The sequence below is a fragment of the Coccomyxa subellipsoidea genome, assembly GCF_000258705.1.
Source record: "Coccomyxa subellipsoidea C-169, whole genome shotgun sequence".
Classification (NCBI taxonomy): Eukaryota; Viridiplantae; Chlorophyta; class Trebouxiophyceae; family Coccomyxaceae; genus Coccomyxa; species Coccomyxa subellipsoidea.
In genome coordinates, this window is record NW_005178042.1 from 3355217 (window position 1) to 3379387 (window position 24171).

General features: G+C 52.7%; 5 protein-coding genes across 5 annotated transcripts; 3 read left to right on the forward strand and 2 right to left on the reverse strand.

The window, feature by feature from the left end:
- Positions 1-73: 73 nt before the first annotated feature.
- Positions 74-3633, reverse strand: COCSUDRAFT_11298 (ClpP/crotonase; the record flags this gene model as incomplete). Its single annotated transcript, XM_005652190.1, has 9 exons — positions 74-275; positions 509-525; positions 652-824; positions 1219-1387; positions 1750-1854; positions 2187-2363; positions 2718-2901; positions 3154-3314; positions 3478-3633. The coding sequence occupies 9 exons, from the start codon at positions 3631-3633 to the stop codon at positions 74-76; spliced, it is 1344 nt and encodes a 447-aa protein (XP_005652247.1).
- A 5552-nt stretch (positions 3634-9185) lies between these two features.
- COCSUDRAFT_64342 (hypothetical protein) lies at positions 9186-15929 on the forward strand. The gene is made up of 13 exons (XM_005652191.1): positions 9186-9334; positions 9628-9679; positions 9904-10105; positions 10315-10584; positions 11011-11103; positions 11504-11656; positions 11926-12046; positions 12165-12231; positions 12580-12767; positions 13171-13312; positions 13659-13815; positions 14196-14354; positions 14653-15929. The coding sequence occupies exons 1-13, from the start codon at positions 9196-9198 to the stop codon at positions 14932-14934; spliced, it is 2025 nt and encodes a 674-aa protein (XP_005652248.1). The 5' UTR covers positions 9186-9195; the 3' UTR covers positions 14935-15929.
- A 569-nt stretch (positions 15930-16498) lies between these two features.
- COCSUDRAFT_32080 (hypothetical protein) lies at positions 16499-16898 on the forward strand. Its single transcript, XM_005652192.1, has one exon. It carries the CDS (start codon positions 16620-16622, stop codon positions 16833-16835), a length of 216 nt encoding a protein of 71 aa, XP_005652249.1. The 5' UTR covers positions 16499-16619; the 3' UTR covers positions 16836-16898.
- A 49-nt stretch (positions 16899-16947) lies between these two features.
- Positions 16948-19425, reverse strand: COCSUDRAFT_64343 (alpha/beta-hydrolase; the record flags this gene model as incomplete). The annotated part of the gene is made up of 5 exons (XM_005652193.1): positions 19146-19425; positions 18619-18846; positions 17935-18188; positions 17446-17552; positions 16948-17136 (listed from the first exon to the last, which is right to left on the reverse strand). The coding sequence occupies exons 1-5, from the start codon at positions 19316-19318 to the stop codon at positions 16948-16950; spliced, it is 951 nt and encodes a 316-aa protein (XP_005652250.1). The 5' UTR covers positions 19319-19425.
- Positions 19426-20713: 1288 nt separating this feature from the next.
- COCSUDRAFT_64344 (S-adenosyl-L-methionine-dependent methyltransferase) lies at positions 20714-24153 on the forward strand (the record flags this gene model as incomplete). Its single annotated transcript, XM_005652194.1, has 7 exons — positions 20714-20758; positions 21061-21123; positions 21331-21408; positions 21747-21878; positions 22266-22397; positions 22881-22993; positions 23402-24153. The coding sequence occupies 7 exons, from the start codon at positions 20714-20716 to the stop codon at positions 23655-23657; spliced, it is 819 nt and encodes a 272-aa protein (XP_005652251.1). The 3' UTR covers positions 23658-24153.
- Positions 24154-24171: the final 18 nt, after the last annotated feature.

The following is a 24171-nucleotide window of genomic DNA, read 5'->3' on the forward strand; positions in this document are numbered from 1 at the left end:
ACAGTCACAATTCTTCTGACCCTTTCACATCTCAAACAGTCAACTGTATCAGCAATCGCTCCAAGTCTCGCTGTCAGGCCTTCGAGGCGGTCAGGCGGCACGCAGACAGGGTCTCAGCAGCAGCGGTGGATGAGGGCATGTGCCGGAAATCTGGTTTCAGCCCCTCGCGGTCGATGTCTGTGCGGGCAGGAGTCAGGTACTTGCCCACGGTTAACACCAGGCCTGATGAGTCGCTGAGCTCGTACACGCTCTGAATCAGCCCCTTGCCATACGTCCTGCAGCACAGAAACAGAATCCATGTTTACCAGAGCCAGGAGTGAGAAGACCAAGGGGTTCTGCCCAGAGCAGCCGATCCTGCGCTGTGCTTGACTCAAAGGAGAAGTCATCTTGGGAAACAGCATCCCACTTACTGGCACACACTGGCGCCAGAGGCAATGTGCATTCTCAAGCCTCCTTCCATCATGAAGGAGTCACCCAAGTCTGTAAGCATCTCTGAGGTCGATGGCACGAACTCAACGCCAACACCTTCAATGACCTTACTTAATTGAAAATGGCGCTCGAGAAGAAAGGGCAGGCTTTGGGCGTTTGGTAGGAGGTATCATGATCCGAAATCACAATCTAGCAGGAGGAGGAGGCGCGCCTGGTGCCGACGAGCAGCGCGCGGCAATTGTCGTGCAGTGCGCCGGCAAAGATTTCCGACGCGGACGCCGTGTGCTCATTGACCATAACAGTCAGCGGCGCGGCCGTCAGTGGCGGCCCGACCGCTCGCACCGCGCGCTCGTCCTTCCGCGAGCCCGTCTCAGTGACCACCACTGTCATCCCATCTGCAGCCACACAACAGCTGCAACGTGAGCTCAACTCACCTAGAACGCATTTAATCACCTGCTGCAGCAGTGATGTCAGCGGTGCCCACTGCACAGACACTCTCTATCTATCCAGATCTGTCAAGAATTGACGCACGTGAAGAGTCCAGCTGTCACTGTCGCAGCTCTGACTTGAACACAGTGATCGTTGGAAGATGGAATGACAGCAAGTCGAGGTGCTCTCTGCAGCAGACGCTTTCATCAACGCTTCAGGCCCAGGGATTTCTTTTGAGCTTTTGACCCTGTTGAGAAGAGGGAGCAGGCGGCAGGGGGTCTTCTAGTCAGGCTTCAGCCCCAGGCAATCGTTTGAGCTCTGTCACCCACAAGAAGACGCAAGCAAACAGCAGGGGCGCACCGTCTAGGAACAGCTTGGCGATCTCGATGCCCTCCTGCACGAGGCCGCCGCGGTTGTCTCGCAGATCCAGGACCAGCTCGGCAGCGCCGGCCGCCTCCGTCTGCCGCACAGCCGCCACCACATCTGACAGCGCGCGCGCATTGAAGGCGCTGAGGCTGATGTGGCCCACCTGCCAGTGGTGCAAGGGGCTGAGCTCTCACACGTGCAGATGCATGGATGCATCAGAAACAGTACTAGTGGCTTTGTGGCTTAGTGTATGCCTGGCAACTGTCAAGCAGGCCTGTTCTTTTCTCTGAAGGGGCACGATCACTTCAGATGGTGGTGTGAATGCTGGTATCATACAAGTTTTATGATACAACAACCTCACATGGCAATGACAGCCTCTCACAAATAATCTCTGAGCCCATTGCCGGCTCAGACGTTCCAGGCAGTGTGCAAATATGACACCATCTCCTTCAAATTTGTGTCTAGGTGCATGGCAGCCCAGGGGCAACTGAGATTTTAATGAAACAGTGCCGTCCAAAGCCTCACCGTCCTGCCTCCTCGGTCCTCCAGGTAGGTGGTGACGGGAGAGGGAACGCTGCGCACGGGCCGCTCGATGTCCACCTCCACACTGGCGCCGTCCTGCCTCCTCACCTGCAACACCCATTGTTCGTCATCTCAATCGTACCACGGACCTCATACATTCAACCCGGGACGCAGCAAAAGAATACACATCCGCGCATACCACCACTTCTACCCCACATCCGGCAAATCATGCACATCCACACACACCAAGGAGCTAGGCAGAGAATGAAAAGACAGCATGCATACAACAGTGATCCATGCAGTCAACAAAGGACCCCGATCCTGACCCACGCAAACAAGCACTGGGCGGCTAGGAGAAAGCAGGAACAGGGCAAGAACCACCCAAATGAAGCAGGCCACAGCGCTCCTGTCAGGTGCTGTTCTTCTGGTAGAGTGCATACCTCGAGGCTGACACTTGGGGGTGCAGTCTCGTCGGTGCCCTGCAGCAGGCCGGCTGCTTGGAAGGGACTGAGGGCGGCCACGCTGTTGCCATCGATGGACAGCAGCTCGTCCCCCTGCCGCACCCCAGCCCGGTCGGCCGCGCCGCCCTTGATCATGCCCAGTACCCACACGCCCCCCTGCGCGCACGGTTCAAAGCCCCCTGACTTCCCAGCAGCTGCCCATCCGCAGAGCTCGTGCATCTGGGATTGCGAGTGCAGGAGACAGACAAAGTGCCTTGATCTGATCTGTGGCTCCAGCAGTGGTGGGCCCAAAGCAACCACAGGTGTATGCCTGCCCAGAGGCATTCAGGGGCATCACTTAGGGGCCTGCCCATTCAGGGACAGCAGCAGTGTCTAAAGATGTCCATGGCTGCATGCGCATGCCTGGCTCGCTGGGTTTATTTAATTAGACTCAAATCCGAGCATGCGCACCCTGAACCAAGCTAACACCCTCTGAAGCAAGCCCACAGCGGGTGGAAATCTCTGGGGAACCACCTGCACGTCGGCGCGGTCAGCCGGTAGCTGAAGGCCGCTCTTGCGCGTGAACTCCTCTGCGGTCGCCAGGTTCAGGCCCACTCCGGTGACGTCGTACTTTCGCATCGCTCCAAACTCATTTGGGGTGATGAAGCGTGTATAAGGGTCATTGAGACCGTACGCCAGCATCTCCCTGATTGCCCTGATCGAGGCCCATGGGAAAAGAAAGTGTCAGGCTCCCTTTGCAAAGATGGCACTCCAATGCATCCATGATGCATGCTGATCTGATCTTCGGTACTGCTGGGAAGCAGGTTGAGGCATTTGTTTTTTTCAGCAAATGCAAGCGCATCAGGACTTGCACAGTATCCTAAATGCGGCTTGGTCATGAATCAACACAGCGCTGCTGCGAGGCTGCAGGAGGTCTCGTGGGGTGAACGTTACAGGAGACAAGCACCTGTAGGCAGCCTCATGAGTTGGCAGGGGCTGCGCCATGTGTTTGTCACGTAGCGCCGCCCACTTGACTTGATCAAAGCCGGAGCCTCTAGCATCCAGATAGTAGTCGGAAACAACCGCCCACACCTCTTTCACAAGCTCCTGGCCCTCCCGCTTGGCCTCCTCGGCCTCCTACACCAGACAGACACCAGAAAGGCATTAATGTCATTCGGTACTTTCTGGATGTGTTGGGCTTGCAAGGGGCATCTAACGCAGCCAGAACTTCGAGAGGTCTTCACATCATGCCCAATGTATGTGCTTTGCCAGGCATAATGGCATGACCCACCTCCAAGTTCGTAGCCCGGTCTCCTAAATGTGAGATATTTGAGAATGCACTGACTGCCGAGTCGACGGTAGCGCCGACCTTTTTGAGAGTTTCAAGAATTCTATCTTCGGACTGCGAGGCCAAGTCAACCGCCACCAATGGCGCATGCCTGCACATGAAGTGAAATTTGCACTGTGGCGCTGAGAATACCTGATAATTTGAAGGTCTCAAAAGGCGCATGTGAATGCTGGACCAAGGTGTGAACACGCAGGTATGTACTCAGAAAAAGCTCAGAAGCGCACTGTGGTAGTGAGGTCCAGGTTGAAGGTGTGGTAACTGAAGGGGGAGCAGCAATTGCCACTGTATGCAAACCGCAGGTGAATGCTATCAAGATTGCCAGGGCCAATGACTTGACCAGCGCGTGGAACCTCTCCAGCACATCACCTGGTGCACCAGATACACCACTCATGCCACCGTGCTGCGTTGACAAGGATCGTACATCCGGAAAGGCGCCGTCACGAGAATGACTTACCTCCCTCATTACCAATGTTATCCTCTTCCTCTGGGCTATGGGCTCCTCTGCTTCTGGTGCAACGCGCTATTCTCTACATCACGAAAAGCGTATAGGTCGGACTGTGTATGCGCCATGTTAAACGTCCACATGAGACTTTTTCGCAGAGTTCCAATCATTGCAAATCTTCGAATATAAATTACCTCTGCATGAGTCCTGTGTGTCGATTGCACGGCATCCGTGCTTTCTAAATTCAAAGGCGACTGTAGCCTGGAGCTTGCGATGCGACTGCTGGATAGTAATTTATGACATCTGATAGCTTTCAAGGACACTGGCTGCCTCGTCAGACCCAAAGCGCTGGCATGCAACTGAACATGGAGGCAATTACAGAAAATTCCCCTAGTGTGCAACATACAACTGAACGCCATTACGGGTGCCTTAAAATTGTTCTCGATGCGATGACACTGTCTCAATCATTGCAAAGCTGGAGGTTGCGTTTTTTGCCATCTGCAATGGTTGCCAAATCTGGCTTTGCAACCTGCGCAGCTGCGGTCAAAAGGGAAGAAGCTTCCAATTCGCCATAGAAGGGAGCGTGTAGTTGGTGTGAACCAAACTTGCAATATATTGCGTGCCACTGTTCTGAGATCTTAGAAGGTGTGATGTGAGCCGGTAGTAGCCAGATTTCAGGTAGGCACAACATTTCGAATCGTGATTGGGGCTCAGCAATGGGCGTTCTTGTCGTGCTGACAGTGCATTAGCTCACGGCTGTCAGGACAGAATACTTGTACCATGGCAGGCAGAACGGATGACAGCCGGCAAATTTTCCATACCTAAGTGCAGGATCACTCTTTCTGTCCTTGAAGTGATCAATGGTGCTTTTCATGCCAACACCGGTGTTCAGGAGCTTCTTCTTTCCGCTGTAAATGTACCGGTTGGATATCACGCCAAAAACGGCAGGCTGCTGTGATACTCCTGTAGAGACCTGGCCCAGGTTGCAGCACAGCAGCCTGCCGTACTTGGCGTGATATCCAACCGGTACATTTACAGCGGAAAGAAGGAGCTCTTGAACACCGATGTTGGCATGAGAAGCACCACTGATCACTTCAAGGACAAAAAGAGTGATCTTGCACTTAGGTATGGAAAATTTGCAGCCTGCAGATGCTCACTAGTGGAGCTCTGTGCAAACAACAAGGAAGTCCTATGATCGCAAATCACAAGGAATTTCCCATGATCGCAAATTCGTACCTCTACCACGGCAAGAGGAAGTTTGAATTTTGGTTTCATGGCATGGCAAACACCACGATCACGTTTTCTTGGAGCAGCACCGACAGGTCAACAGTAGGATTTGGTAACCTGTGGCAATCCCTGGGAAACGAAGTTCTTCGCCTTTGACGTGGCACGCCTTTGATGCGCAGAACGTCGTTTACCAGGGATTGCCACAGGTTACCAAATCCTACTGTTGACCTGGCGGTGCTGCTCCGAGAAAACCTGATCGTGGTGTTTGCCATGCCATGAAACCAAAAATTCAAACCTTCTCTTGCCGTGGTAGAGGTACAGATTTGCGATCATGGGAAATTCCTTTTTGTTTGCACAGTGCTCCACTAGTAAGCATCTGCAGGTAAACTCATAAGCCTGCATTTGCTCTTTGGTCACCCTGGATGACACAATGGCGATCTAGGCTACAACATCAAGCTGCTACCCTCTGAGATATTTTGAAAAGAAACCCAATGGCGGACAACTGTTTCTTATTACGGTGTTGAGCAAACTCTGCGCTGAACGCCACTTTAAGTCGGGCGCTTATGGCTTAGGAGCAACAATGAGCTTCGACAACCCGGGCAGACAAGCAGTGCAGCCATTTCGAAAGCTGTCCCTAGAAGTGTGCGACGAGTGTGGCATCTCTAAGGATGACAGTTGCCACTTCAGTACTGTGCAGATCGATGTGCGGATGCATGGCGAACCCGTGGCGACTGATCAGGTGAGCATGACTCTTGATCAGTGCAGTCATTCCCTTGTTCTGATCAAGAGTCATGCTCACCCGATCAGTCGCCACGGGTTCGCCATGCATCCGCACATCGATCTGCACAGTACTGAAGTGGCAGCTGTCATCCTTAGAGATGCCACACTCGTCGCACACTTCTAGGGAAAGCTTTCGAAATGGCTGCACAGCTTGTCTGCCCGGGTTGTCGAAGCTCATTGTTGCTCCTAAGCCACAAGCAGCAGTGACGGCCGCCGCCTGCGCCTATCCGACATCGAGCTGGACGAGCCGGGTCTGGACATCCTGGCGGACAAGCTGAGCGACAAGCTTGTGGAGCGGATGGCACCGGCGCTGCTGGCTTTCTCGGAGGGCCGGCTGGGCTTTGGCACACCAGCCCAGGTATGTACCGCCTCTGGCCTTTGCTCCCGACTGACGAGCAGAGAAGGCTTTTTGGGTCTATAAAGTTGGTGACACAGTTGATGAGTCCTTCTCATGTCATTATTGCATGAGCATTATGAGATCCTTGACAAAGATGGCATGTGCCCTCTCAATCAGCCGTCAAGCCTGAATGAGCTGTTCACCTGGGCGTATTGTGCCCCAGGATAAGAATGCTATCAGCAAGAAGGAGCTGGGTGAGATCAGCACGCCGCCCGCCATCGCGCCGCCTGCCAGTGGCAGCCACCTGCACGGCTTGTTCACAGGAGTGGCCGCCTTCCACGACTATGCGTCCAAAGCACTCCTGGCAGTGGCACTCCGTGCTGCCCTCTCACGCTCAGACCTCAGCCATGTCTCCGGCAGTGAGTGCGACTTTCAGCGTTCTGTTGAAGTGCATGCGTCTCAATGCTGCTCTGTCCTGTCCCCTTTGATTGTGTGGGATTGGCCTCGCAGCCCTCAAAAACTTGTTCTCCTATTTGAAATTTGCGTCTTGTATGTTCCTCTACAACCAGAGATTGACTTGCCTGTGTGCAGGCTGAGGAGGCGGGGCCGGCCAAGGAGTTCATGCCCGCACCCTGAATTAATTGTCCTCAGAGCTGCATAAGGAGTTGGCAAAGGGCAAAGCCAGCCTGCTACCTGCATGTGTGCTTTTGTCAACCTGGTCCTGGGATGGGAATGGAAGGGGTGATCCTGTTCAATTGATCTTCATCACGCCCGTTCAGGCAATGCAAGACAATTTGCAGGAATCAAGAAGCTTTGTCGGGGTTGCCGATAGCTGTGTGCTCCAGCTGTGTGCTCCATCTGCAGAGTACAAGGTGCAGCTGGCTGCTGCCATCGCCAAGCTGAGTGACGCAATCGTGAGGGTGAACGCTGCCATAAATGCAGAGGCCGTGAAGGCCGCACGGAAGGAGCTGACCGATGCCAAGAAGAAGGCGTTGCAGGTGATCAAGCGCTAGGAGGCAGATATCTCAGCAGAACAGCATCACTGCATGCACTCGTCCGCACCAGCTTCTGAGAAATGCTATGCACAAACCAACGCACAGCCAGCTTTGCACTCGTCCCGTGGTGTCCTTTTTGTATTTGCAATCTGGGTTTGTGCAGTCTTTTTTCAGGCACTTGATGGCGACAGAGGGACAATCCGCATGGCAAAAGCAGAGAATGCTGGGGCCTCATGGTCCCCAGACTTTGCTGCATGAGCATGCAACGCTTTTGTCATCTACTCAGTCTGTTTGCTGCTCACAGGATCCTGTGTGCTCGTTCCAGCTGATCAGTCGGCTTTGCTGAGTCTTTTTTCACCATGGGCTCTCTGCTGCATTTTGCTACTGCCGCAGACTTATTTTCGGGACCATGCTCAGGGTTGCAGAGAAGTCCTTACAGGGTAGACAGAGCTGAGTAGATCTTTCATGACTACCTGTGCAGGGAGCCTTCTCTGCACTGTGCCTCTGAGACCTGTATTCGTCAGCACCTGTATCTCACATGTGACGATGCTGTGCCATAGCAGTGTCATGTTAGAGCTCCAGGATTTTCACGCATGCACCTGAACTGTCCCCGAACTCGTCTCTGTAGAGTTTCTGGAGAGGTGCACATGTGGGCAGCCCAATCTGTATGCAGGGTTAGGAAAAGAATGGTCAGCACGCCGGTGTGATGTGAGGCATCTTAGTACATTTTGGTGTCACTGGCGTCTTTGACTGGGCTGATGACTTGAGGGCAGTCACATGTAGTCATGATCATTGGCCCAATTGAGAGGGCAACACGTAATGCATTAATGCAATATTGTAACAGAGGCAGAAGTGATCTAGATCTTGACCGTTGCGACCGCAGGCATCAGCCAATGGATTGACCCACGGAAGATCACTTTGCTGTGCAGCTCATGACATGTGTTGCCCATCATGATGATCAGCATGCTGCACTGCTGGCTAGCATGCGGCCACTGGGATATGCACTACATATGGTCACGAGGACACAAAAGTGCACGTGCACTTGCATGCATGGTGCGCATGTGGTGGCCCCTAAATTTATTGGTCCAGGTATAAACGGCTGTGACATGAAATATTGTGCTGATGCCCATATCTGCATAAGAGAAGGAAGGAAGGAAGATTACATCACTCCAGCCGCCTAGGGCTGATTGGATGAACTGGCAGCATCCAAATAATCAAAACAATCCATCACAAAATGTGCAACACCAACAATGTCCAACTGCCACATGAATTGCTGCATCGTCACAATGGCTGCACCAAACAGCCCAGGATATCTGTCCCGAACAGATTGCAAGGCAGGGCACTCAAACACAAGGTGGCGCTCATCCCCAATAACCTGCTGGGCACAACGCATGCACAAACGCTGGGGCCGGGGAATCCTTGCCCAGCGGCCCGAGACATTGGGCAGACTATGACAACCCATCCTGAACTTCAACAGTATACGCAAGCAACGGGCACTCAAAGGCTGCTGTAAGAGCTGGCAAGGGTGGCGCACACAAGCTGGCCTAGCAAACCATCTGTGATATGTACACAAGGTGGCATTGCTGGACGGGCAGGTCCTAGGGCAAATGTCAATGTCATCCCAAACCTGCAGTGCTTGCGCATCTAGCAGCTGCATCACAGCATCAACTTCCACAGGAACAAGGGTGTCAAACCGAATAACAAACTCATACCCAAGAGATACAGCTAAGAGAGACATTTAGATGTGCTGTGTGAGGGAAATGGCATATGTAAAAGGGTTAATGAGAGGGCTTCCCCAAACCTTGCCACATTCCCATCAGTGATCAGAGCGCTTTAGCGTCCTGCAGCATCTGAGAAAGCTTTCACGGTCATTTGGCAGGATGATGAGCCCTGTAGATCCAGAGGAAGAGCCGGTCTCGCCCAGGTCCGACTCCGGTGACTCCGCTCAATGGTGTGTAGTGTCTCCAGAAGTGAAGTCACAGAACCCTCGGCGGCTGGCGCCACCTGTTGCAGTTTCAGGTAATGCATCAACTTGTCATGCTCGGTGATCATGTCTGTCTGTCGTTAACGGTCCAGCAGTCTTTGAGGAGAGTACTAGGGCTCTCCTCCTTCGATGGAAACCGTGTGGCCTTTCACGTCACGACTCTTGCTGTCTGATCTATTCTGTATCGAAATTCCCTCCCACGAATCCATTGGCACGCCTGAGCGGGCCTCCAGAAGACGGCATCGAGCTTCGTTATTTTCCATGCTTTGCCAAGGACCAGTGGGCACCTGTGCCATTCGAGCTCTGCCTGACCTCTGCTATGTCGCAGGACACGATGATGCAGAGGAGAGACATCTGGATCTCCTCTCCGTTCCAGATACGTGAGTCTCCCACCACGTTCTTGTGACCTTCTCCCGTCTTCCGCGGTCTTTCCAAACCTTATTGGGAGATAGACAGGCTCTACCGAGCCTTCCGTTTAGATATATGTCACACATGCCTACATCGGCTGGCATGTCATCATGGCGACCATATGTGTTTGCCACCTGGCTTGTTGTTCTGCATGACTTGGTCCAATCTTGACGAGGATCCTTACTCCCCGCTGCAGGCCTCATGTAGATCTTGAGCAGGATGATGACCATCTAGAGAGCTCCAAATCAACACCAAAGTCTGCTGAAGCCCAAGATGACGGATCTGACGAGTCCCAGAAGCGCTGGAGCCAGGCTGAGAAGCTGCAAGATGATATTCGCAAGGCCAGGGAGGCCAGTCCTCCCAAAATGCGCTCCAAGTGCTACTTCAGAATGCTTGTGGTGCGCATCCCCTCTGCTCCTGCTGCACAAGGCTCACAAACACTTGATCATAACACTGCATGGCATGCCCTGTAGACGCTTCTGAAAAGGCCTCCAGGGCTCCTCCCATGATGAGATATTCTGTCATCTTGCCACGCACTTGCAGATTGCACTCGCAACATTGCCACACCAAATTACAATATCATAAGGTTGTGTGTCGGTATCTGTAGGCGGGCGCTCCGGCAACCGGCAAGACAACCTTCATCCAGAACCTGTCCATGACGTACGGGCAAAACGATGACAACGACTTCAGCTCGCCCTCCTTCAAGCGCACGATGCAATCCTCAATGCAGCACTCCTCCAGCACCGGCGAGTTCCTGGAGAGCTTCAGCATTGACCCCACCCGTGTGGAGGACTTCATGGACTGGCCCGCCGACTTGTGCACGCGCGTGGACCTGTCAGACGATTCTGCCAAAATCGACTACCAAATATTTGTCCAGGTCTCGCGCTGCCCCTGAGCTACATCATTTCACCTCTAAATATCAGGGGCTTTTCCGGCTTGTTTTGATCACAATTCTGGCCGTGATTGTGGTTTTTTCGGCTTGAACCGGCCCCATCTGGCCCCCATCTGGCCCTCATTTGGACACCAAACAAGCCCATTTTATTCACAGTGCTTCATGCATGTGTCTCTGCTGATCAGTCCATACGCATGTCCCCCGGCTGCTTGTGTTGCTCCCCATGAATATTCTGGGAGTGCATGATATGGGGTGTAGAAGCATTGCTCAATGAAGCATGTCTAACCCTGCTTCGCTCAAAAGCCCATGCTTGCATTGGGATGCTGTGAGGGGAAGGAGAGCACTGCTTCAGTGCGTCAGGCTATATGCGCTTAATTCAGTTGCTGAAGGAAGTTCGTACTTGTGATGCAGGACACCCCAGGGTTCCAGGCTGAAGGTCCGGAGACAGAGGCCATCTTGGCTTTCATCAACGACGGCAATGTGGCCTACATGAACCACGAGCAGGTGAGTGCTCCAGAACATACTGACACAAGCATTCCTGTTGCAAAAAGCATGGGGCATTTTGTTGCAAGTCTGCGCAGGTCAGTGTGCTGCCGCATTGGGCTATTTTTGTAGGCTGATATGAAATTATCCAACATGGGTCTTTGAAAGCGTTTCTAATCGGTTGTGCAAGGGACCATAATCCGTGCCGTTCTGAATAATCGTCCTCGTTCATGAATGCCTGCTCATATTCAAGATCAACCACTAGGGGTTTCTGGGATGTAAGGCTCCTAAAGAGAGAGGCACGTTTTCTTGTCATGCCATTTGGATCCACGTCAGGCATAACTGCACGCTTCACCCCTGCACGAGCGTCTGAAGTGAAACCATTCTCAAGCATGACAACAGCAAGTGGGTGTTGCTGCAGGCTCAGCACCGCACAGGGCCCATGTCAGAGTTTGAGGACACGCGGGTGGATGTGTGCCTGTACTTCATCACTCCCCACAACCTGCGCCCCGTGGACATTGCAATGATGGAGCAAATCGGCGAGCTTGTGCCTGTCATCCCCGTCATTGCCAAGGTGAGCCCCTGCACGCATGTTTTGAGTCTGAAGGAGCACACCCTCGTGTGACCGCTCTTCTCACTCATCACAACTCTGAGCCATGCTTCCGCATGCAACACATGCACCTCCCTCACCTCAATCTGCACATTCTGGTACTCATTTCCTGGATGTCACACTCGAAGCCAAAATGCAATGCATGCTGTTTGCTGCATGATGTCTTAATCAGGATGCAATGGAGCCTGTCTGCTGCATGATGTTGATTGTTGAATACTGCTGTGACGACTCAGGGAGACTCTATGACAAGATCAGAGCTGGACGACTTCCGTGCGCATGTCAGCGAGGCTGTGCGCATCGGCATGCCTGGCTCGCCTGTGTACCAGTTCACCGCAGAAGACCTCACTAGCACAGGTGCGAACATTGCCTCCTGGCCCAGCACTGTGGAACGCCCTCCCTTCTATGTCAACACATGCATGACGCATGCATGCCAAGCCGCTGCTAAAATTTTACTTATGTGGCCTTGTTGCAGGATTGGAGGGCTCCACTCGAGTGTTTTCTGTCATCAGCAGCTGCATCGTGGACGCATCGGTCGGCAGGTCAGCTACACAATCCCCCTTGAAGTTCTTGACGTCTCCTGCTGCGCGAACCACTTTCGACTCCTGTTGTGTCCTTTGCGGCCAGAGCAGTCCTTGTCTGTTTGTCATCTTCGCGAAATGAGAGTTGCTTCATGTCTCACCTTCTGTGCTGCCAATTTGAAAGTGACGTTGTTCATGCTGCTTACTTCAAAGCGCGCCAACCACATGTAGAATGAATCGACCCAGGATGCATTTTAGAAAAAGGGTTTGAGGGTGAAGCAGTTCCTCACGGGTAGCGCAAGGGACCATAATGTAAATTTGCATGAAGTTTCAGTAAATGTCTACTGACAAGTCTGGTATGGCATGCAGGCACTGGCCGGTGCGCAGCTACCCTTGGGGCACGGCCGAGGCGCTGCGCTCCAAGCACTCGGACGTGCTGGCGCTGCGGCGGCTGCTGTTTGAGCTCTCCTTCGACACCCTCAAGCGACGCACAGACGACCGCTACTACAAGTTCCGGGCCAACCGTCTCAGCGCTGCCACCGTGGCCTCTGAAGCAGGTACTTTGAATTCCTGTATACCTTCCGCTTTGATCTAACAAGATGACCTCTTTGGCACCCTATGACAGCTTGCATGGCAGGGGTGGGAGAATTAAGGCCGACTTGGACGAGGGTAGTATACATTCAAGCATAGACATGCAGTTCCTCTGGACTGTCAGACACTCTCAATTATATTGAAGGTAGATCGCGCATGGAAGGCGGCAGATTTTTCGCCCACTGTCGAGTGGTGCATGTGAGACCCTTCTAAGATAGCTTATATGTACTATGTGAGTCCCCGGCCTAGGCCTCGCTATTACAGCGATGAGACGGCTGGAGCGTGCGCTTAACAGCATCTGGGTACTTCGCATGCACAAATTGCAGATGAGGGGGTGAAGAGGTGCTGAATATCTGTGCAATTTTGCAGAGGCAGCTGTGGAGGAGCCGGATGAGGCCAAGATCGTTGAGGAAGGCTCCATCGAGACAGGTCTGGCTGCGCCCGCCAGCACTGGTGCCACCTCCCAAGCCAAGCCTGCATCCAGTAGGAACAAGCGGCAAGCACCCTACAGGTATGTGAAATGGCTCCTTTCCAATTTTATTAGCAGCTGTGCGTTCACCATCTTCATGCAGGTATTGGTTTTGTTGCTGTCGGCCTGGCCTTTGTCTTGCGCTGAATCCTGTGTGTTCCATTGACGGACCGGGCCGGCTGTCACCTTAAATTTAGTGTGGGTTGAGTTGGTGGCAAGGTATTCTGTAATAGGATGTACAGTTTTTCTCTCTAGGCTGTCTTCTCAAGAGATATGTTTGTGCGGCGTAATGAGATGCACTTGATCAAAACATTGCTGCTCTTGTCTGATTATGAGTCATCCCAAGAAACACAGTGTGTGACATGTCCTTGCTTTTTGTGCATCGCAGCAGACCCCCTGACGCCATGGATATCTTCATCGCGCTCTTCAGCGGCATCATGTTCATCTTTGCCATCTACGGCGCGGTGGCCTTTGTGGCTCCTGGCCGTGCCTGGACCCCATTCGCCGCTCCTGCTCTCTCCCCTGTCTCATCAAACCAGACCCAGGTGCTTTTCCTCTGCACTTGCTGCTAGTGCCTTCCTCGTGCGCGAGTACGAAGCCTCTTCCAGACATCTGACTTTGGTGAGAAATGAAGCCAGATGCACCTTCCAAGACGCAAGCAGTGTTTCGTACACAATAGTTTGTATTGCCCTTTCTGGTATTGTATTGCCCTCTCTGGTATATGGTGAGGAATCTTAATGAAGGCACGTATTATTTATGCGTTGGCTCGTCATGTGTAGTGTAGTGTACCTATAAGCCTATTTTTCAAGCATTCTGCAGGCTCAAAATCTTACACATATTAAGGGTCTCAGAACGAGCGCTACTTCTGACCCAAGACATTGGCGCCTAATGGGTCACTGACGCAGACTTGGAATGATGCCTGCAGACGAAACCCTGCCTGAGCACGCTGGACCTGACAGAGCTGGAGTCGCCGGACAAGGCGCGGCTGCGGGAGGTCTGGGCGCTGCTGAGTCTAGCGCAGGCCGTGGGCGAGCAGCAGGACCCCTCTCTTTGCTCCCAGGAGCGCGGCGCCCTTGCTTACCAGGTACACATGGCACACAGGGGCCCCTGACTCCGTGCCTGCAGGGGGTCTCAATCGTACCCCAGTCAGATATAGTACTACGTGTTGCCTGCTACGGGAAATGTAGCTTGTCGGTGTGCATGCCTGTATTTTGTCTGACAGCCTTTTATATGATCATTCACCTTCCTTTCGAATTGAATAGATTGGGAGAAGTGCTCTGAATCATCAAATTTTTACAAGAGACAAGATGACACCTTCATGGAATCTCTGGAGGTTGTGTAAAGAGATGAGTATATTGCTGAGATGATGTATTTCGCTGCAGGCGGGCATGGCCAAGGCGGAGCTGGAAGCCGCGGAGAAGGCGCAGCGCAGCTTCAAGAAGCTCTCCCGCAGCGTGCGCGAGGCGCTGGCGGCCAAGGCGCTGCGCTGGCGCGCGGCCGCCGGCGGCCGGGCCGAGCAGCTCGGCGCGGCCGTCCGCGCCACCGCGCACCGCGTCGCGCAGAAGCTTCCCGTGCGGGGCGACGGCTCCGGCACCATGGTCATCGATGTCAAGGCGCTCAAGCGCATCGTCATGCGCTGCGGCGTCATGGGCTTCTGGATCTAGGCTCACACCACAGCTAGGGCGCTGCCCTACAACTCTAAATTGTGGGCAGCTACCCACAGCTTGGGCAAAACTGTGTGCCGCTTAGTGACGCGCCTGAATCACTCGGTGGTGGGTCTGTGGGAGCAGCGGCCTTCCAAAGACCCGCTCGCATGGGCATCGTCTCCCGGTTGTCAAACGCAGCATGGCAGTAGCGGCGCGTTTGAATTGCAGTGTTTCTAGAAGAGGCGCGGCTCTTCGCGGAGCCTGACTCATCCAAAGAACAAGCCTTGGGGATGCATTGTGGCATGACAGCAGCGCCGCATCGGCACTGCCATGTGAAGGGCCAGTGTACGCAATGTCAGCCTCTTTGAGAGGGCCAAATGGCAGGGACACCCACGCACAAGTAAAGGAAGGATCAAGCAATGTGGGATTTAAGGAGCCCGCTGTGTGGGGTTGGGTCGGGACTCCTTTCTGGGAGCGCCTCATCAAGTCGGGGCGCTCCTGGCGTTGGCACCCAGCAGAGCTGGTGTGCTGCCTGTATACTCAAACCTTCAGATTCTCTTGTATAGTGTATTGGAACTTGTAGCTGGGGCATTTTGTACAGATGTATTATCGAAGCGGGTCCCGGGCCAGAGGGCCTCCTCTGGGCCTCCTCTTGTGTATGAGCAAAGGGGACTACATCTTCAAGAACACAAGACTGGCACAGACGTTGCCTCCACATGGCCACACAATGGGGATCCTGGCTGCCCTGTAGAGATCTGCTGGTTTTGCGGGGAAGACCACAGTATCATTGAAGAAGCAGATGCACGTGCGTGGCTTCATCTTGCCGCCATGAATGTTTATGAGCAAGGCAGAGTGCCATTTTTGATAATTTCGCAGCGCTGCCAGCATGTGTACATAAGCGTGTATTTTTGCCAATGTAAGTGTAGCCTTATTGAATGGCAGTGCATGAAGTTTGGATGCGTATCAGCATCCCACAGCTACAAGCAGAATAGTCGTGTAAAGGCGTCAATGCCAATGTCTTACAGTTTACCCTGGTGCATTGCTTTTCGATTTGTGCCCCACCGGGGTGCCCACTCGAGCGCGAGCTTGCAAATCAGAGGGGAATCATTTGCGGCGCATGCGAATGCCAGCTCTTGCGGCGGAGAGTGCTCTAGCAAGGAGCACCACACCACTCCAAACAACGGGGGTATTGGGGGAATGCATGTTCTGGCCAAATTTAATCTGTGCGCACCTCAGTCGCACTGCATGCATGAGCAGTACTGCACTATTGGCGTGAATGGCAATCTCGGAAGAACTGCAGGCTAGCGGCGCCACCGTCGTGCAAAATACTTATATACAGATTGCTAGATGCATGCCTGAGCATTCTGACATCAAGATGAGCAAACTGTGCAGGCGTTCAAGTGGTCAGGAAACTTTTCTGGGGCTCCTTGCCTGTTGCATCTGAGCTCTTGCTAATTTTGCATCCAGCACATTGCAGGATCAGACTGCCAGCGAAGTGCCTCACTAGATATCTATGCCTAGAAGCATGCATTTTACAATGGCAGTAAATTTAAAGACCCGATGCTGTCTGAACATACTCAAAATTAGGCTAGCCCTTACATAATGAAAAGTCCCAAGAGCTGCCTGCAGCTGCTGAGCCAATGAGAAATATAGCTCCAGCAACGGCTCTACAAATCCTGGCCGATTATTGAAAGATTAAGCATATGGAGTCCGCTGTTGAAGCGCTCAGGTGCTGTCTACACTGTTGCAACTCCCCCAACATTGTGTGTAATACAGTACTCAACCTACGTGACTTTAGGGAAGCACCAATTTCAGACAATCTTTATTGCCCGCCTAAGACAATTGCAGTTTCACAGTTCAAAAGAAGTCTACAGCCGCTGAATCGTGACCTTGCGAAGCTGGCATCCATTTCAACTTAATTCCACTTCTCTAGTTCCATGCGTTCATTGGCACGCTGACTCACACCAAGCAAAGAAGACTGCACACTGCGGCTCCATTCCAGAATTATTCTGAGTCTTCATGGCAAAAAGATTATTCAAGGGCTGCGTAGCTGGAGCCAAAAATTCCTTGCAGGAAGCGTCGCAGGTGGGGAATGTACTGAGCGCTCATTTCTACATTCTCATGGTGGCACCCCTCAGCCCAGTAAGGAGCCGCCGGCCGCTTGGCCAGCTTGTGCAAATATCTGCCTGCCTCTATGTCCACCACATAGTCCCGCGTCCCCTGCACAACCCGTCGCCCCCTTGTTACTAATATTATCTAGCGTACGTTCTTATTTTTTTAACAATTCCTGCCGAGAGAGCCAAGGTGCGTCTGCAGACAAGCTGCAGGTAAGTGACACCACACATCCTACCTCTCGCTGGACTCTCCAGATCCAGGCACTGCTCATTGCCAGTCATACGCGCATATTATATTGCGCCAGTGCAGTGAGAATCAAGACAAAGTGATCTTCTGGCGGTCAAGCCTTGCGTATCATGCGAGATTCTCATTGGGCATTTAATGAGTATTTAGAGTGGGAGTGAGGGGACTCACATGGAGGACGCAGACGGGCGCCTCCACTTGCTGTATCCGCTCCGAGTTGGGGAAGATGTCACACCAGGACGGGAAGTACTTTCCCCCAGGCCTCACCTGCCTCAACCCTGAGCACACACACACATGATCCGATTTAGAATGCTCTGCACGTCATGATTGAAGACAGGGGGACCTTTCTAAGCTGCTAGTGGGTCATCTAGGGTCTAGCTGGGACTTGATTCTTTGGACCATGGGCCCCTAGATGAGTCCTGTATCCTGTAGCATGTCAGCTTGCATGCTTGTCACGCTGTCAGAGCCTCCCTCCCTAGTGTGCACCCCTCCAACAAAGAAAGAAAGAAATAGACAGGAAAATGACAGGGGAAAATAGCGGATTCAGACCCAGAAGGGATCCCCGCAAGGCCCCCACAGGCGCCGCATTCCAAGATCACAAGGATGCAATGGCCGTATGAGCTCAGGGGCCGCATGGCATGTGCAGGCATGTGCGCGCACCTGAGGCGAACGCAGCATGCAGCACCACGCCGGCAATCCTCTTCTCCCGGGCAGCCAAGTCCAGCGTGGGCCCGGAGCCAAGGCTCTGCCCGTACAGGATGAGATCCTGCCGCTGGACCCCCCGGCGCTGCAGCCATGCAAAGACTGCGTCCACATCCGCAATTGTGTCGGCCACTGAGGGCCGCCCGCTACTCTGCCCGTAGCCGGTGTAGTCATACGCGCAGAAGTTGCACTTCAAGTCCTTCGCAACCTCGCTGCAGCCCACATGCATGCGTCAAGGGTGCTAGCGCAACAAAACATATGGTTCTGTGTCCAACAAATTGCAGGAGGAGTAAGGAGTAAGAAGTGAAGTGAAGGGCAGACGCATTGCTCTGCAATGCAGGGATGTGTTACTCAGGGAAGGGTAGCACGAGGACAAGGAGTGAGGCAAGCTTTATGACATACAATATTTGCACAGATTGACATTCTGCACCTATGCACGTCATGCCCGATGGTCCCTGTGCTTTTGCCAGGCACCGCTGCACGAGTGTGGGTTGAACGGGACAGAGCATGCATGGAAGCATGCAAGTGCTCCTGACTTGCTCCTGCCTTGCATGCTTCCATGCAAAGCAGACGAAACTGTGGAAGGGCACAACAAAACAAGATGACAGGGTGCACGCAGCGAGGCATGTCTAGCAGACAAACCTGTAGAAGGGCACAAGTCGGCCCAGGTCGACTGCAGTCCCGTGGCTGATGAGGATGGTGGGCCTGCGCACGGCCTCAGGGAAGGGGGATGCTGCCAAGCTGTAGGAAGTGCTGGCAGCCTTTGCAGGCTTGAAGTCTGACTTGTATGGTATAAAGACGGCCACTATCGTGCTGCCACGAGCTGTTGTGAGCCGCACCACATCTCCCTCAGGCAGCTTTCGTCCTCCCCTTCGCCGCCAGGGGAACTTTGAAGCAAGTGAGGTTGTCAGACTGGCATGGGTTGCACTAAGTGGAATGACAGGCAGCTGCAAGACTCTTCAGAAGACCTGCAGGCTCTGAGTATTGATCCAGATGTGTGACATTGCAAATACATTTGTAGTGCATGGGCTGAATCAGACTCGCTGCAAGGGGTCCCAACATCCTCAACCCAACTAGAAGGAAGAGGTTCAGGAGTGGTATACTCCGGCAATAAAACTCAGTCATTTACTTTCAGTAAAGGCGCTGTAAGACAAGATAGGGTCACTCACGGTTTTCCTGGGCCTAGCACGAGCTTGCCACCAGGCCCCTGTTTCACAGTGTAGCCTGGTTGCGAGGGGGGCTGGAAAACGAACCCAAAGGAGCTGGCGAACCCAGATCCGCTTTTTGCTATGTTACTGACGGGTTCAATTACTCCCCCAAAGAAGGCCTCAAGAAACCCCATTCTGAAAATGTCCAGTGACCAGCTGAAAAATGTTTTGCTCCTTTTCTAGATCGAACAACAAAGAGAAGATGTGTGCAGTGATCTACATACGTGTATGGATTGCGTCCTATTCCAACAGCACAAACAGAAGCTCAATTTAATTGCATTGGAGCTTGGCTGTCAGGAATTGATCGGTCAGGCTGTGTCTTCGGAGGCGTTCCATGCCCACATACGAAAATTTAACTTTCGACCTCCATTTTGCTCGAATCTGCGTGACACAGATCCTGCGAAAGATTCGAGTACTTCCTTTCTTGTCTTGGTGTATTATCTACATTGTGGAGATTACAGGTTGCTTGTCTACAGTACGCAACACAAACTAAGTGGAAGTCGGCAAGGGTGGTACAACATAAGTGTGCTGGGCATTGAAGCACTCTGCTCAATTTTGATCTATTCAGAGGACTGATCAGGCGACCACACATCGGGGGCTCAAAGGCCTTGCAGATCTAGCCGCTTTGTCATCCAAATATATTGCAACATGCAACAAGCAGAAGGCCTCAGCAAAGGTCATACTGGAGAAGGAACAGATGTTGCTGGCGTTACATCAGTTGTGAAAGCTTCCGTGGAGGATGGCAATGCCCAACCGTCTACGAAGGTCAAGAAAGCGGGTGACTCAATGTACCACGAACGCCAGGGGTGTGGCTTGTTCTGGGCCGTGGGGCGCTGCAGACCGACAAACTACATGATTGTGAGTCACAATATACAGCCTCAAGCATCCAAAATAGCATCCTAAGGGCGATCACGCGTGTTCTTCTTGTTTCAGAGCTGGTGACGAGGCCTTCCTGTTATGAATGAACATATCAACAAATTAAAGCATCAGTGCATTTCTGAAGGGATGTATTTTTATTGTGCCTGCAGCTGTGTCAGCGGCCATTGAACGCAGATCTGAAGAAGCCAAACCACAATCAAGACTTCATCGCTCCCTTGTTCCGCAACTATCTGATGCCCTACCGGTGACTTTCCTTTGGGGCTCTGACCCTTTCTGCTTACACAGTTGCTGCCACAGTTGCTACAACTGCCTTTTGGCGCAGACACTAACTTGTTTCACATGCTGTGCACAGGAAGTTTCTGTATGCACTGCCTTTTGCGAACAGAATCTACAAGGTGACATCACAGCTTCCGCACATGCTGCATGCTCATTATTGGCCTTGGCCTTGTGCAAGTACGTCCCTGCATGTCATTGCCAGCCAATATCTTGTCTCTCTTGAACGCGTCCATGCTCTGCATGCTGTGATGGGGTGCACAATCTCGGCCATCTGGTTGCTGATGACCAGAGGGGTAAACATTTTGAAGAGAAGCTCTTGCTGAGATCCAGGCTATGTGCAGTTTGCAGTCGAGGACATTGTGGGAGCATATGGCATGATCAACTATGTGGATGCGCGCACAGCCTGGATGGATGACATTGTCAGGAAGGCACAGGCCGATGACATTTCCCAGGCATGCCACCTCAGCTACCCTTGCCCAAGCCACAGCTGAGCATTGTTGCACATAAATACCAGAAGTAGGCAGTCTGCCCGATACTGGGGATTTGCTCGCCAAGGTGGGGTCGCCAGGATATGGCCTGTCCGCTGTCGAGCTGCAGAAAACTAGGGGACCTTAAAACAGCTGCAAATTCACAGAAAACATCAGACAATGAGAATCTGATCCACCAAGTGCCTAATGTGCGGATTATTTTGTAGTTGAGTGACTTAAATGCTTGGTTGCAGGTGGTCATCATTGCTGCCGGTTACTGCACGCGCGCATACCGCCTCAAGCTTGGCAACACAGCGGTGCGAATTACACACCCTAAATTGACATCTTGCAGCCACAAATGCTTCAGCATGGGAGCAGACCTGGCAGACACAAATCCTCATCCATGTTCACTGCACAGTTCTGCAAGCTATCACTTGCTCCTGGGCTTTAGTGGCAAGTTCTGACAAGGCCTGTGGTTAAGGGCGGGTGGCTGAAGAGAGACTTTGTTTTGCTGCGGGCTGCAGTTCTTCGAGGTGGATCTTCCTCAGGTGTCTGAGAAGAAGATAGCGCTGGTGGACGCTGTCATCCCCGACAAGGCAAAGGTACTGTCTGATCCAGAAGCAGCAATTGGTTTGGGGCATCCTGTTTTTAGGCCCCATTGTGCTCAAATCCTTTTGATGGTGCTCATCATGACAGGCCGCAGCAGCACAAAAGGAAAGTGTTCTCATGAACTGTCATTGGCCTTGTTGCTCTTCTATGCATCAAGCTTCACGGCAACCCTAACAGCAGAATGCACTTTCCACTCCCTTATGTCAGGGGGGACAGAAGTAAACTGGACTGTGATTCTGCTGGTCCTAGTCTCTTCCCTAGGCTTTGAGGTTGAACCGGACATTTATCGATGTTTTCTTTTTCCCTGACAGCTGCTGTGCGATCGGTGCAGTACCCTCGCCCCGCTTATGTGGCGGCTGACCTGGCGGTGACGCCATTGAAGGAGGCTCTGACAGCCAAGGAATTTGACGCAAGCAAGCCCACCCTGTTCACCTGCGAGGGAATCTTGTGCTACCTCCCCCAGGTTCTTTCTTCATCTCACCCCTCCCACATATATTTGCCTTTGCAGTCCCATTGCATTTTTGCCCTTGCCCTGGCACAATAACACTATGCTGCCTATATCATTCCACAGTGGTTGAGTGCCACCTCTGACCGAACCAGGCATTGCTTGGCATCCCTGCTCTTAGTTTCCTCTCATCCATTGCCCCACATAGAGGTCAAGCTGATGACACTGGGTCCAGCGAGAAATTGTTTCACGTGCCTAATTATGCGGGTGCAGTGACACACACATCTTTACCATCTCAACTGTTTCTGGAAGGGCGAAGCTGCAGATCTTGAACGGTTATTGAGAGGGCTATGTGGCTGGGAAATAGCCAGCAGGTGCTGACGGCTGGCGTTGGAAGTTGTGCAGGAAGCTGTGGACGGCCTGATCAGGCAGGTGAGTGAGCTGGCGGCCCCCGGCAGCCGCATCTGCATGGACATGATCGACCGGGCCTACCTGGACGGCACCGTCAAGAACCGCGGCTTCTCCTGCGGATCCAAGGTGTGCTTTTTGTTGTGAGAGACCCTTATTCAGCGCTTTTTGACCTCATGGTAATTTTTGCCGCCGATTTGTTACACTCTCATTGGAGTCCTCTGAGAATACCGCTATCAGCTGAAGTCTGCCTCCATTGGCTGCCAATCATATTGATGGATGCTCTTGTGCGGACAGATTACCAGCGCTACAGGTCCATTTATTGAGCGACTGCTTGCCGGTAGTTCAATTAACGAATGCTGTTGTGGGCAGGACCGCCGAGGCTGCATTTCTGTGATCTGAGCAAGCATCTGACTTTGATAGTGCTGTGTCCTTGCATCATGATATCCCCTGTTCCTTTTGGAGACCACCACCTGAAAGCATGCCAATTTGTTAGATTTAGGTGGCCTGGGCTATCTGAAGGTTCTATGTTGCATGCAATGTTTGTGGAATCGGATCGATTGTGGAGTCGGCTTGATGAGATGATGCTGACTCTGGAATGTGGGTGTGCAGGCCCTGGAGGCGCGGGGAGAGCCGCTGCTGTCCAGCTTTGAAACCACGACAGAGGGCGTCTCGCGCTACTTCAAGCCCCACGGGTGGCAGCTCCTTGAGCTTCTGGGCCCCCAGTGCGCAACTTACTCCTTGAATGATTTACTGTGGGGCTGCACCAATGTCATGTGCATGCCACACACACAAGTCCTCCCGACCAGCAACTTGTGAGTGTACATCACAATGCGTTGAAGTTTTGCTCATGCTTGTAAACAGTGTCCAACTTTGAACCCTCGTGGGCAGATGTATATCAAGAGGAAAGGTGCTGGTGATAGTTGATCGAAGAGAGAGGACTGTCTCGTTTTCTGATCCTCTGGACACCACGCGCCGCATAACCTTTCATCCTCTGAGTTGGGCACCCTGCTTCATGACAGTCAAAGCAAAAATGCTTCAAGACAGTCCTTCCTCGGTTGTGGGGCATCAGTCAATCTGACTTTGACAGTCTGACCCTCACTTTGAATTTCAGTCCTCAATTTGGGGCGCAGGGAGATGGCCCAGAAGTGGATGCCTCACCTCAAGTGGAGCGAGCGCCGGCCGCCCATGCTTGTGTTCGAGCACTACAGCCTGCTGCAGAAGGGCGTTCCCTACCCTCTGCCAGCTGTCAATGCTGAGTCACCACCCTCTGCTGAGTCAGCACCTGCCGTGCAGCAACCCCCTGCGCCAGAACAGGCCGCCGCTCCAGCTCCCCAGGAAGCTGCGCCTGTCGCGGAGGCAGCTGCCCCGGCCGAGAAGCCAGAGTAAGCTATTGCGCATGCAGCTGCAACATGCAAGGCGCTGCAAGGGCGTTCATATTTCATATATTCATTTTACAGCCCCTGATGAGCTACAAGGGGTGCTGTGGACAGCAGAAGGAACGTCAGCCCAGGAAAAGTGCAAGGGCGCCTGCTTGCTTTGGGCGTTTGGGAATATGAGATTGGAGTGCTTTGAGCACCCAGGACTATGTGGCAGCAGGAATCTTTGTACGCGATGGAATTCATGCTGGTGGAATTACTCAAAACCTGCCACAATGGATGACCAAAGTCAGAATAATAATATAATACTCAGTGGGACTGGTAGGTTGATCACAAGACGAACCAACGGAAACAATGGACTTTGTTTTAAAGTGTATCTGAGGTACAGGCACTTCGTAATCAAGGATAGAAAGTTGCTCTGTGGCTTACAAGGATGAGAAAACAACCAGTTTGAGACTTTTCTCTGCAAGTCGTTTAGTGGTTGAATTTGATTACGACGTCAAGATACCCGCTAAAGCCTTACC